This window comes from Trifolium pratense, linkage group LG6, assembly GCF_020283565.1.
Source record: "Trifolium pratense cultivar HEN17-A07 linkage group LG6, ARS_RC_1.1, whole genome shotgun sequence".
Classification (NCBI taxonomy): domain Eukaryota; kingdom Viridiplantae; phylum Streptophyta; class Magnoliopsida; order Fabales; family Fabaceae; genus Trifolium; species Trifolium pratense.
In genome coordinates, this window is record NC_060064.1 from 33520008 (window position 1) to 33534952 (window position 14945).

The following is a 14945-nucleotide window of genomic DNA, read 5'->3' on the forward strand; positions in this document are numbered from 1 at the left end:
AAAAATTACACTAAAGGTTTTTTATCTTCTTTTTTTTTGTAACATTTTTGTCCTTTATTTTTTTTTTTTAACAATTTGGTCATATACAATAATGTATTACAGTCTATCCCTAATACGTTTTTTGTACCTCTAAATTATATTTCATCTATTATCTTTTGATGAAATAAAATGAGTTACGTTTACTTAAATAAAATGTTTATTTTGCAACAAAAAAAAAATGTTTATTTTAAGTTCAAAGTTCAAATTGAGTAATAAAAATTTCAAACTTCAAACTGAACCAACAAATGTCATACTCATTCACAATAGGAAAATACTTAGGTCAAGTACCCTACATTCTTTTGGTCATATTTTTTATTTAAAATTTGACACATCAACAATTTTTCTTCACAATATTGTATTTATTATTTCTTTTATTTTATATTATATATTTTTTCGATTCTATATATTACTAGTGTTATTTTTAAAAATACGTAACTCACATAAAAGTACGGGAGCCGAGATTCGAACTCAAATTATAGAGTCTAAACAATTTCAATATTTTTTTTGTTGATTGAGCTATAATTTGTTGACTATACGTGTTTTTTTTTTTTTTTTTTACAATAATTGTTTTCTTTTTAATCGTTACCCTCTCCTCTTAATTTTTTTAATTTTTAATAGTAGTTAATAGTGAAAAAGAAAAGCTACTCGCTTGAGGTATGGCTTCTCTGACTTAATTCAACCTTAAGAAAGCTTAATCCGCGCCAAACAAGATTCGACTTATCCAACAACTATAAAAACCAAAATTTGAAACAACAAGTTACCAAATTTATCACCGTGAAGAAATAAAAAACTTATGTTAATTTGTAGGGTACACCTATAAATCATTCAACTGTATCCTACATATCACTGTACTAAACATATGATATGATATGAGTACTCTACGATCTTTCTCATGGGATTGCATGATCAGGTGTTTCGCATCTCCGTCTGCCAGTTTCCGCCAAAGGTAATCTCATTGTTCTAATATCTTGTTTTCTTTTTCACGTTGAAAACATAGTTCAGTTGAAGTCATTTTTGTATTATGTTGTTTTGATTTTGCTGTTGTTGTGCCTCATAGTACAATGCTCATTTTCTGTTTGCTAAAATGTTTCAACCAAACTTTATGTAAATGAAACGAAGTATGATAGGTTTTAATTAGTTTTGTATGAAATTAAGTTGTTAATGCTTGTAATGGTTGAGGTTATTGTGTTTCTTGTGCTTGTAAAATTCTACATATTTAGAAAAATTAGATGATTTTCACGAGATCACGAGCTTCTAAATTCATGTATTTATTCATGTGAATAATTTTAAATTGTAAATCCAGCAGAGTATGTTGCTGAAAATGTGTTAGTCGGAGTGTCTAAAATATTAGTGGTTGGTTTTGTAGCAACTTCTGCCCCTTCTTATTTGGTTAGCTGTAATTGCACTCATAATTTAATGACTAAGTTGTTGCTCTCTAAGACTAAGCCTACTACTCATAAACAGAGGGTACCCTGCAGGCATGTCACCAACACCAGAGATATTCTCGGTGTTTTTCCAGGTTTTAGTGGAATTTTAGAGATGAGATTAAGTGTAAGATCATGTTTATGGCTCTTGACCATGTTATCTGCTGTTTCTTTCCTAGCATGTTACTTTCACCACAAAGTGGTAAGGGTCCTGGCCCCTTAAGCAGGTGGTCAGAAGTTCGATTCCTGACTCCATGTATGGAAAAAAATCAGTTGGGAGGAGATAACTCACTTTGTGTGTCACACAGGTTCCTTGACGGAAATTAGTCATCGGTAATGGCGGTGGAAACTCGTACCTATATCATGGTAACAAAAACATAAAATCTTAATATATAAAAAGAGAAACCCAAATTAACTCATATATCACAGCTGGTCCCATAAACAACATCAATAAGAACTTTGCAATTTGTCTCAAAAAGAACATGCTGGAATGTTGCAGCCTCTCCCTTCTTAGCCTGCATCACAAATTTAGTCCGAACAATATAATCACCTTAGCAGCTTGGTCTTCATCACACTAACTTCACATGTCATAGTTTATCTGCCATGAACTTCACTCAGAGTTACATTGTTGTTTGAGTTAGATTCATGACTTTTTTGAGAAGATTTTGTACTTGGATTTTGCTTGTAAACAAATGCAACTTTCCCTGGAGGAGGAAGATGTGTAATCTCACTTATGAGCATCAAAACAACAGTTGATATATTTGGTCTTTCTCTTGGAAGTTCTTGCACACAAAGAAGTCCTATTTGTATGCACCTCAACATGCTGCTCTCATTGCATGCATCCCATACTTCTGGATCTATTAGAGATATAATGTTGTCTTCTAACCATAGCTTCCATGCCTAATAAGAAAAACATAAAAATAGTGAGATTATTTGTGAATATGCTTCCAACACTATTATTGTTTAAAATTTAAGTAGGCTTTTCCCCTAATAGATCAGTGAAATCCACATAAATTTTAGACTATAATAAAGTGTTGAGACTTGAGTGTATTTCTAGCACTTGGTATCTCATATGTATTAAGGGCATGAAATATATAGACTTACAAAGCCTATGAGACTAAGAGAATCCTCGTGGTTATAAAAGCTACTATTTCTTCTTCCGCTAACAATCTCTAGCAATAAAACCCCAAAGCTATAGACATCTGATTTCTCAGAGAAAAGTCCCTCCATTGCATATTCAGGCGGCATATAACCACTGCATTTTGAACATATGTTATAATAACACAAGTAAAAGTCAAATCACCAATTCTAACATTATAAAGTCAAATGGTACAGGATTACATACTATGTTCCAACAACTCTGTTTGTGTTAGCTTCGTCATCTTCGCCTCCTTTAACAATTCTAGCTAAACCAAAGTCTGATATTTTTGGAATCATGTCACCATCAAGTAAGATGTTGCTTGCTTTCAAATCTCTATGTATGATCTTTAGTCTCGAGTCTCTATGAAGATAGAGTATACCTCGAGCTATTCCTTCGATTATGTTTGACCTCTTTCTCCAATCTAAAATTTTGTTTTGTAGTGGATCTTAAAAAAATAAAATAAATTAAAGTGATTCCAAATTGTGTACTTTAACAACTACAAATAAAAACAAACATATTCGGATATACAACATAATTAAGTGCTGATGAATAAACTATCTGGACAATTGAAGAGCTAATGAGGATAAACTTATATATAAACTGAAAAACAACCTAGGGGCAAGATATAAGGAGTGTTCAAAAATTTTTGAACAGGAGGAGTGTTCAAAAATTAGTTAGCATGTGAAGAAATTATTCAATATTTTTTCAATCTACCACAAGTGAGCTAACAATTTTAATTTGAAGTAAGAATACAAAAGAGGAAAAAGAACTTACCAAAGAGAAAGGCATCCAAACTCTTATTTGGCATGAACTCATAAACCAAAATTTGTTCGCCGTTTTCAACACAACAACCAAGAAGTCTCACAAGATTTCGATGTTGAAGTTTTGAAATCACTAATACTTCATTCATGAATTCTTCTATTCCTTGTCCAGATGCTTTTGAGAGTCTTTTCACCGCAATTTCATGACCATCTTCCATTATTCCCTAGGTAGTGTGACAAATATTTTAATATTGAATTTATGGTATAATACAAAAAATGACATACAAATTCTTAGACAAAATCACCTTGTATACTGGTCCAAAACCTCCCTTTCCGAGCATATTACCAATGTGAAAACTGTTTGTGGCAGTTTCGAGCTTTTTGAAATCATATAGTGGTAGCTCATCCAATTTCATTTGATTTTGTCCTCTCATAATCGATTTTTGAGGATGTCTTTCTGAATGCGTTTGTCAGTTTGTTAACAAGAACACATATAGTCAACACAAAAAATACTGTAAAAATCTTCAAAAATTATTCTCTATATAAATAAAAAGCATTTAGGTCACCCTTAATTGTTAGTTTATCATATGTTGATTTTAATATATTAGCTCACCCTCATCAAATCTCAAGAAAAATGATTTTAATATAGTCAATGACTCAATGCTCTTCAATTTAAGAAAGAAATAGAAATAAGGAAAATTTACCTCTATGTCTAGCAGAACATTTCCTCCACAAAAGGTAAGCACATATAACCAAGGTAAATGCTCCTATCCCTCCAACAATAGGAATGATTATAAAACTCTTGTTGAGCTCTTTTTTCTTTTTATTATCTGCAACTGCAGTTGTACCCAACATATTAGAATGAGTGGTTAAACTAGATAATCTTCCTTGAAACAAAAGAAAAATAATCTTAAAAAGAGAAAAATGATACCTATTTCAGCCGGTACACGAATGAAGAGATCAACTCCTCCAAAAGGAAATTTTTGCAAATCAACTAACTCTCGACTCCAATACATACAACCTATGTTAGGATCGTATGCATGTGCCAAACAAGAACAATTTGCCAAACAATCTGGTCCACACTTGTTTTGATCACCATCTGATCTCTCAATAAAATCAGGAACTTTCATATTTTGTTTCACCAAAAATCCATCTTGTTTGAATTCACTTGATCCATTAATCTTCAACATCTCACACTTGAAGTTAAATCCTTCTTTCCTCACACAACCATTAGTCCAGTTATTTAAACTCCACTCCACCAAATTCGTTGGCTCAAACCCCTCAAAACAGCTACAAATTGGTACTCTAGAATTATCACAATTCCCAAAAGGTCCACATTTTCCATATAAATCACACTCATTTTGACCAACAGTAATATTAACAGTTACCTTTTTATTCCTATATTCAAACAACCTAAGTTTTCCATGTGGTGTCAATGAGAGAATTGCAAACATAGTTTTGTCGTTGAAATCGTAAGTTAAATAAGTTTCATCATCGTCCTGAACTAAACGCCAACCGGATAAATACAAGGTTAACATTCTTGGCGATCCGAGAAAAACTCTTCCATTCCATGGACCAGTTCTCCAATGAATATTTGTATCATGCCAAATAAACACTTCCGGGGTACCCAATCTTTCAATACTGGCTGAAAATGGTCCTGAAGAAGGATCATTGTCACTTTTTCTTGCTACAAAAGCTATTTTCTTACCTGTTATTTTATTAGTAGAAATTCTCATAGTTGGAACAGCTGCATCTGCAGGGTGTGAGAAACTATCCCAAATTATTATTCCAGAATTGTTGTCCCTTAGAATCAAGTTTCCTGAATCATTAAGTTGAGCTGTTGAATTTGTTGAAGTATTTGAAATATTTGTTGTCCAAATGATGGTACCATTTTGATTGTTCAATATTACAAGATTTCCATCTTTGTCAATTGAGACTATTCCATTTGAATCTTTAAGAGGTTGATCTCTGTTTGCAATCCATATGTTGTTGGTTTCATTGATGTACCAAATTCCTAGGTAACGGTTTGTTGAATTTATTGGGCTGAAAAATCCTAGCTTGAAGTTTGTGTTGTTTGAGGTTATTGTTTGTTGGTCTTTGAGTGATTTGGATGATGTAATTGTGTCGTTGAGTGAACTATAACATGAAAAAAAGGTACAAAATATGAGCAAAGTAATGAACAAGTGATTTATGTTATGATTTAGGGAAGCCATAGATGTGTAACAAAAATATGATGATGTTTTTTGAGGAATACTAGATTTTAGTTTGGTGACATATTGTGTAGTCGTTGAGATTGTTTATTAAGAAGCCAAATTGTGTCTGCTCATGTCATGGGGTAGCTATTTTTCCACTAAAGTCAACTAGTGACAATTTGGAGTGTGACCAATCATTATAAGTGTTGACGGGTAACACTCAAAACTAAGTCAATTAAGTCCAACTCCAACTTAACAAAGTATAGTCGGTCCTTAGACTTGCATTATGCAAGAGTCGATCTCGAAGTACAAAAGCCTAGATAAAATGATTTTTTTTGTCCCTTGCTTATAATTTCTTGTAAATTTTATTTATGAGATGTAACTTAAAATGATGGTTACTTGTATAAAATTAGGGAAATTTTATGATACATATATAGTAATATTGATATTGATTCCGAGAGAAGTGATAATAATTATAAAAAAAAAGTCGACAAAGAAAAGAAAATAGTTAATAATTATTATTAACTTATTATAATGCCGACGTTGTGATTGTGAGTTTGAATTTCATTCACAAGCAATTCTTAGATCAATGATTTGTAGCTTGGTGGAAACAAATAACATGTGACACTCATCACTAATGTTTGTCTTTGTTTTGTTGCAAAGAAGACTCTTTTGTGGCTAAGGTGAGTTTCCGTGATGGATTTGAGTCATTTCACTCACTCTATTTTTGTGAGCGTGTTCTTGAGTTAATAATACTACATTAATTTGTGATTATTGATTTTTAGACTTTACTTATTCATCAAACTTTGAACGAGTCTAAGGATGGAAGGATTAGCCAATTCAACATTAATGAATTGATTTAAGTGGTTAAACTGTTTAAAATTTAAATAGATTCTTAGAGGTGACTTTTCCAAAAAAAAAAAAAGACTCTTAGAGGTGACTCTTGTGGATAAATTGAAATGGGAGAAGAGAACTCATCTATGTATCTTACAAATTTTTTGACAAGTATAAATCATCGTTAAACAGTAGTAGAAATTCAATTCAAGAAATAAACCCTTTGTGGCCAGACTTTGTCTAGCTCTCGACCAAACTTCAAATTATTTGAGTTTTCGCAAACAATACGTATTACGTACATATGGTGTAACATTACTCATACATTTTTTTTATGGCAAAATATATTATTAATCAGGTTTTTGCACAAGACGAACAAATATTAGTAAGAAAAGAATTACATAACATTACTCATATATTACATCGGTGTCATTACATATGTTTTTTTTAATTATTATTAATATAAGTACGAAGTTTTTACGAATATGTACAACACAAAAAGTGAATTCTTACATTCTAACGAGTCATAAATCAAACTATTGACATCTTGTTAATAGCCTCAAGACCCTTACCACCAGAACAATTTACTGTTTGTCGGAATATAAAATAATATTTTTTTACCAAAGAATTAATACAGTTTAGAGTTAGAAAATAGACAATTTAAAATGAATTAATTTATGAACTTACAAAAGCAAACAATAATTTATGAATTGTTTGATCGTGATTGTTTAAGCAGAAATTACTTTCCTTATCGAAATTGAAAGTTGAAACTTACAAGATGTAAAAGGACAACTGTTAGTGATAGCCACTGAAAGTCAATGTTAGCAAAGGTTAACTTAAGATTTCAATTCAACGGGATCGAGCATATACATTTTCTTCTAATGACATTTTTAGTTACGTCATTATCCTTAACAGTTTACTAGAAAAAGAGTAACAAACAAAAGAACATGATGTGAACACAATATTTTAGTTGACATTAAAAAATTGGGGAATCTTTGAATTCATTATCGTAGAAATCATGTCAGATAGTAACACATTTAAATACTACGCGTTGACCTGTAGATCGGAAGGAAGACTTGAGAACAAAATGGATACATAAATTTTTGGCTTCAAGGTATGAAGAATATAGGTGTACGTGTATAATTGCACCCCCCACATTTTTGCTACTACACCTTCTTTTTGCTAGAACTTATTCTATGGGAAGGCCGCATTTTTAATATATATATATATATATATATATATATATATATATATATATATTTTACAGGATATAACATATATTGTTAATGGTTTGCTAAATTTAATTTTGCTTACAAACCAGATTTGAATCTAGCATATTGGTTTTAATGCTAGTCATCGAGTATTTTGTTATTGTTCATCTTGTATCGAAATTACTCACGAATGAAATGCTTTGGTTTAGTGTGAGAATCAAACTAATAACAATTAAATTAGTTCATTCTTTCTATAATAATTAAATTTAATGACTAAGTTGCTCCCTTAGTCTAGGCCTACTCCTCAGCTGCTGGCATGTCACCAACACCAGGGATATTTTCGGTGTTCTTCAAGGTTTTATAGGAATTGTAGAGATGAGATTAAGCGTAAGATCTTGACCATGATATTGGTATCTGCTGCTTCTTTCTTAGCATGTTACTTTCACCACAAAGTGGTAAGAGTCTTGGGCCGCTTAAGCAGGTGGTCCGATTCCTGACTCCCGTGTATGACAAGAATTCAGTTGGGAGGAGAGAACTCACTTTGTAGGCCCCATAGGTTTAGTTTTGGTAACGGTGGTGGAAATTTCGTACCTATATCATCATGGTAACAAATAAAACTTAAAATCTTAATATTTGAAACGATACACCCAAATTAACTAATATATCACATCTGGTCCCATAAACAACATCAATAAGAACTTTGCAATTTGTCCCAAAAATAACATGCTGGAGTTTTGCAGCCTCTCCCACCTTAGCCTGCATCACATATTTAGTCCGAACAGTATAGGAGTTTCCTTGTTCTGGTACCTAGTTGTAACCCAATTGTTACGGTTTAGCCATTAACACCAAATTACCATAGCCAACTTGTTCTTCATTACACTAACTTCACATGTCATAGTTTTGATCCCATGCATATTAATTTATCTGCCTTGAACTTCACTCAGAGTTACATTGTTGTTTGAGTTAGATTGATGACTTTTTTGAGAAGATTGTGTACTTCGTCTGTAAACAAATGCAACTTTCCCTGGAGGAGGAAGATGCGTAATCTCACTTATAAGCATCAAAACAACAGTTGATATATTTGGCCTTTCTCTTGGAAGTTCTTGCACACAAAGTAGTCCTATGTGTATGCACCTCAACATGTTGCTCTCAAAGCATGCATCCCATACTTCTGGATCTATTAGAGATATAATGTTGTCCTCTAACCATAGCTTCCATGCCTAATTAGAAAAACATAATAATAAAATTATTAATAATAATAGTGAAATTCTTTATGAATATGCTTCCAACACTATTGTTGGTTAAATTTAAAGTAGCCTTCTTCCCCAATAGATCAGTGAAATCCACATAAATTTTAGACAATAATAAAGTGATGACAGTGTATTTCTAACACTTATTATCTCATGTATTGAGGGCATGGGTTATATAGACTTACAAAGCCTACAAGGCTAAGAGAATCCTCGTTGTTATAAAAGTTACTGTTTCTTCTTCCGCTAACAATCTCTAGCAATAAAACTCCAAAGCTATAGACATCTGATTTCTCAGAGAAAAGTCCCTCCATTGCATATTCAGGCGGCATATAACCACTGCATTTAGAACATATATTATAATAACCCAAGTAAAAATTAAACCATTCATTTGTAATATTGATTACAACATTATAATATCGAATGAGTTAACTACTTACTATGTTCCAACAACCCTGTTTGTGTTAGCTTCATCATCGTCTCCACCTTTAACAATTCTAGCTAAACCAAAGTCTGATATTTTTGGAATCATGTCGCCATCAAGTAAGATGTTGCTTGCTTTCAAATCTCTATGTATGATCTTTAGTCTCGAGTCTCTGTGAAGATAGAGTATACCTCGAGCTATTCCTTCGATTATGTTTGACCTCTTTCTCCAATCTAAAATTTTCTTTTGTATTGGATCTTAAAAAAACCAAAAAAAATTAATGTGAGGCCAAATTGGGTACTTTAAGAACTATAAACAGAAACAAACATATTTAGGAGACATTTGGATTTACAATATAAGAAGTATTGCGGATAAATTATATATAAGCTGAAAAACAACTTAGGCACATCATTGTTTCGAACTATACCACCAAGTTAGCTAACAATTTTAATTTGTAGTAAGAATACAAAAGAGGCAAAAGAACTTACCAAAGAGAAAAGCATCCAAACTCTTATTTGGCATCAACTCATAAACCAACATTTGCTCGCGTCTTTCAACACAACAACCAAGAAGTCTTACAAGATTTCGATGTTGAAGTTTTGAAATCACCAATACTTCATTCATGAATTCTTCTATTCCTTGTCCAGATGTTTTTGAGAGTCTTTTCACCGCAATTTCTTGACCATCTTCCATTATGCCCTAGATAGCGTGAAGAATATTTATTACTGTATTGAATTTATAGCAGAGTACAGTGCAAAAAATTACATACAAAATTTTAGACAAAGTTCACCTTGTATACGGGGCCAAAACCTCCCTTCCCAAGCATGTTATCAATGTGAAAATTGTTTGTGGCAGTTTCGAGCTTTTTAAAATCATATAGTGGTAGCTCATCCAATTTCATTTGTTTTTGTCTTCTCATAATCGAGTTTTGAGAGTGTCTTTCTGAATACGTTTGTCAGTTTGTTAACATGAATATATATAGTCAGCACAAAAAATAATGTAAAAATTTACAAAAATAAATAACTCATATATAAATAAATTAAAAAACGATATTGTTCACCCTTAAACTTACACTATTGGACTTGCAAAATGTCAATGACTCAATGTTCATAAATTTAAGAAAGAAATAGAAATAATGCAAATCTACCTTTATGTCTAGCACAACATTTGCTCCACAAAAGATAAGCACATATAACTAAGGTAAGTGCTCCTATCCCTCCAACAGTAGGAATGATTATAAAACTGTTGTTGTGCCCTTTTTTCTTTTTATTATCTGCAACTGCAGCTGTACCCAACATATTAGAATGAGTGGTTAAATTAAATGTTCTACAAATGTGTTTTAGACTCTGACTTAAAAAAATTAATTTCTTTTTAGAAGATAAACTAGATAATCTTACTCGAAACAAAAGCAAAAGATTCTTAGAAAGAAAGAGAGAAATCATACCTAATTCAGCCGGTACACGGATGAAGAGATCAACTCCAGCACCAGGAGAAAATTTCTGCAAATCAACTAACTCTCGACTCCAATACATACACCCTATGTAAGGATCGTATGCATGTGCCAAACAAGAACAATTTTTCAAACAATCTGTTCCACACTTATTTTGATTACCATCTGAGCTGTCAATAAAATCAATAAAATCAGGAACTTTCATATTATGTTTCACAGAAAAACCATCTTGTTTCACTTCACTTGATCCATTCTTCAACATCTCACACTTCAATCTTTCTTTCCTCACACAACCATTGGTCCAATTTCTTAAATTCCATTCCACCATATTCTTTGGCTCAAACCCTTCAAAACAACTACAAATTGGTACACTAGTTTTATCACAATTCCCAAACGGTCCACATTTTCCATATAAATCACACTCATTTTTTTCTTCAGTAATACTAAAAATTACCTTTTTATTCTTATACTCAACCAACTTAAGTTTTCCTTGTGGTGTCAATGAGAGAATTGCAAATATAGTTTTGTCTTCGAAAGTGTAAATTAAATTAGTTTCATCATTGATGGCAGATAAATGCCATCCTGATAAATACTTGGTTAACGTTATTGGCGATCCGATAAAACCTGTTCCGTTCCATGGACCACTTCTCCAATGAATCTTTTTATCATGCCAAATAAAAACTTCTGGGGCATCCAATCTTTCAAGACTAATCGAAAAATGTCCCGAAGAAGGATCATTGTCACTTTTTCTTGATACAAAAACTATTTGCTTACCTGTTACTTTGTTAGTAGAAATTTTCATTGTTGGAACACCTGCATCTGCAGGGTGTGAGAAACTATCCCATATTGTTCTTCCAGAATTGATGTCTCTTAGAATCAAGTTTCCTAAATCATCAAGTTGAGCTGTTGAATTTGTTGAAGTATTTGAAATATTTGTTGTCCAAATGATGGTACCATTTTGATTGTTCAGTATTACAAGATTTCCATTTGTGTCAATTGTGACTATTCCAGATGAATCTTTAAGAGGTTGATCTCTGTTTGCAATCCATATGTTGTTGGTTTCATTGATGTACCAAATTCCTAAGTAACGGTTGGTTGAATTTATTGGACTGAAAAATCCTAGCTTGAAGTCTTTGTTGTTTGAGGTTATTGTCTCTTGGTCTTTGAGTGACTTGGATGATGTAATTGTGTCGTTGACTGAACTACAACATGAACAAAAGGTGCAGAATATGAGGAAATTAATGAACAGGTGATTTATGTTATGACTTGTGAAAGCCATAAATGTGTGACGAAATTGTCTAGATGATGGTGATGTTGTTTAAGAATACTAGACTTTAGTTTGGTTTATTGAGATTTGTAATTATTTGTTCCTATTCAGATTCATGTGAAAGAAGATGATTGGTGAAGTCAAATTGTGTGTGCTCTTTTTCCACGAAATAGATCATGTTTAGTAAACTAAGTAGTCAACACGTGACAATTTTGTTACATCATATAATAAAAAATAGGAGTACATAAAACATGTTACATATTTAATGTTCTTAAGATCAATATATGTGTACTCCCTCGGTGGCATAATATAAGTAAAAATGAGTTATAAGATTCATTATATTGAGATATAAGATTCTAAAAAAGAAATTTTGCCAAAATTCGATTTATGACACAATATGGTCATCCGAGCCCAATATACATTCATTATATTGAGATATAAGATTCTAAAAAACAAATTTTGCCAAAATTCGATTTATGGCACATAATGGTCCTCCGAGTCCAATATACATTCATTATATTGAGATATAAGATTCTAAAAAAGAAATTTTGCCAAAATTTGATTTATGGCACATAATGGTACTCCGAGCCCAATATACATTCATTATATTGAGATATAAGATTCTAAAAAAGAAATTTTGCCATAATTCAATTTATGACACAATATGGTCCTCCGAGCCCAATATACATTCATTATATTGAGATATAAGATTCTAAAAAAGAAATTTTGCCAAAATTCGATTTATGGCACATAATGGTCCTCCGAGTCCAATATACATTCGTTATATTGAGATATAAGATTCTAAAAAAGAAATTTTGCTAAAATTCGATTTATGGCCGAGTTTTCGGTAGTTTGGATTTATTGAACTTTCACAAGTTCGTAATGGGACGAAAAAGTCAACGTCCACAGAATGGTTCTCCGAGCCCAATATAGATTCATTATATTGAGATATAAGATTCAAAAAAAAAAATTTTGCCAAAATTCGATTTATGGCACATAATGGTCCTCCGAGCCCAATATACATTCATTATATTGAGATATAAGATTCTAAAAAAGAAATTTTGCCAAAATTCGATTTATGGCATATAATGGTCCTCCGAGCCCAATATACATTCATTATATTGAGATATAAGATTCTAAAAAAGAAATTTTGCCAAAATTCGATTTATGGCACATAATGGTCCTCCGAGCCCAATATACATTCATTATATTGAGATATAAGATTCTAAAAGAGAAATTTTGCCATAATTCGATTTAAAAGAACAATATTCATGTATGCACAAGATTCATGTAATTTCTTTGAGTTTTACAAATTTCATATAGGTGTATTAATTTTATATTATAATAAATATTCTGAAAGTAATTATTAGTCATCTTCCCATCACTTCACATGTGATTTGACTTTGAGTCACTTATCCAAATTGATGTTTGCAAGCAACAAATTGAAAGACAAAAGATTTGACTACTACTTACTTATCTCATTTAAAAAGTTTATTATGATTTTACATAAAAAGAATTACAAAAAAATCTATAATAACAATTTCGTTTTCATTATTTTTTATTTGTTCTTTCGATATTTGACATGTAATATTCATTTTCTTTGGAAAGAATAGACGGGAGAGAAAATAGATTTTTTGCAACATTACAACAAAAACAAGCTAACATATCTTCTTCAAATTCATCATTTTAAACTTTAATTATTTAATCAAAATATTAAGCTTTATTAAACCAATGTACATGTGAAAACTTGCTCTTAGAGAGAGAAACAAAGAAAAGTGGGAAGGTTGTCATTTCATTTGTCATAGCTATATTTTTTTTTTCTTGCTCAACTACACTGTCAAAACAATTTGGAGGGAGAGAAAACGCAAATTCAAATTTCAAATTAATTTTTTTGTTATATATCACTCAATACAAATTAACTCTTTCATTATTCATCTTTCTCACTTTTTTTATTTATATTTTGTCGTCTTTTTAATCTTTTCTAAACTCCATTTATTTTCTTCTTATTTTGTAGGAACTGTATGAACCAAAATATGAGTAAAAGAAGAACGTCGGAAAAGTATGAAGATTATGATCAAACTCATTTTTTTTCTTTGTGTGTGTTTGGTTTGGCGGTGACTAGAATTGAGTTTGGTAGAATTGAGTTGGACAGAATTGATTTTGGTTAAAAGTGAGTTCAGTGTAAAGTGATTTATGTTTGGATACCTTTATGTTAGAAGTGATTTGTATGAAAAATGTTGTTTGGATACTTTATGCCAAAATTACTTTTAGGTGTGTAAATGACCAAAATGGGTTTTAACGTGTATCAATTTTTTATTCAATTTTAGTCAAGTATTTTTCTTCAGATTTTTTTAGTTAAATATTTAAATTTGGATTTAATTGATATGCACCGACGGTAACCAATATCAACCATGTTTTCCGACACATCACTCCACTTCACCCAATTTTCTTGATATGACATGGCAAAATGGTGATTGTTTATTGGACGATCGTGCAAAACTATTTTACACTGTCAATGCATATCAATTAAACTATTAAATATATTAAATATATAAGTATTTTGTTACAGGTTCACGTTCTAGCAAATAAAGAGGAGAAATGGTTATAGATAAAACCCGAGTCATGATTTTGGCCCCATCATATAAGGGTAATAAAGGAAGAAAAGGAGTTATGTATTTGTTAGCAAAGCATAAATAAAGAATTGGTTTTGGCTTCAACGCAGAAGCTTCAATTTGCAGCTTCCAATATAATCAAGTTTGCAAGAGAGAATCACGTTAAAAGGCATGAACCCAAACAAGATATAAATATATAAGTATTTTGTTACAGGTTCACGTTCTAGTAAATAAAGAGGAGAAATGGTTATAGATAAAACCTGTAACACCCCGTATTCCCAACAATATAAATCATACATATAAATTAGAGTATTTCAACGTATACGGAATGCTACACTTCGTAAAA

At 31.5% G+C, this 14945-nt stretch overlaps 2 protein-coding genes across 3 annotated transcripts; both read right to left on the reverse strand.

Moving 5' to 3' along the window:
• Positions 1 to 1856: 1856 nt before the first annotated feature.
• Positions 1857 to 5632, reverse strand: LOC123892707 (G-type lectin S-receptor-like serine/threonine-protein kinase At1g11330). Of its 2 annotated transcripts, none has more exons than XM_045942559.1 (7): positions 4297 to 5632; positions 4070 to 4201; positions 3671 to 3822; positions 3379 to 3589; positions 2809 to 3049; positions 2568 to 2718; positions 1857 to 2363 (listed from the first exon to the last, which is right to left on the reverse strand). In XM_045942559.1, the coding sequence occupies exons 1-7, from the start codon at positions 5576 to 5578 to the stop codon at positions 2058 to 2060; spliced, it is 2475 nt and encodes an 824-aa protein (XP_045798515.1). In that variant the 5' UTR covers positions 5579 to 5632; the 3' UTR covers positions 1857 to 2057. The 2 variants fall into 2 exon arrangements, with proteins under 2 accessions (XP_045798515.1, XP_045798516.1); XM_045942560.1 differs by having other exon boundaries at positions 2809 to 3025; positions 4297 to 5629.
• Positions 5633 to 7749: 2117 nt separating this feature from the next.
• LOC123891238 (G-type lectin S-receptor-like serine/threonine-protein kinase At1g11330) lies at positions 7750 to 12120 on the reverse strand. The gene is made up of 7 exons (XM_045941082.1): positions 10715 to 12120; positions 10418 to 10555; positions 10061 to 10212; positions 9759 to 9969; positions 9287 to 9527; positions 9035 to 9185; positions 7750 to 8819 (listed from the first exon to the last, which is right to left on the reverse strand). Exons 1-7 carry the CDS (start codon positions 11997 to 11999, stop codon positions 8520 to 8522), a joined length of 2478 nt encoding a protein of 825 aa, XP_045797038.1. The 5' UTR covers positions 12000 to 12120; the 3' UTR covers positions 7750 to 8519.
• Between the last annotated feature and the right edge of the window lie 2825 nt (positions 12121 to 14945).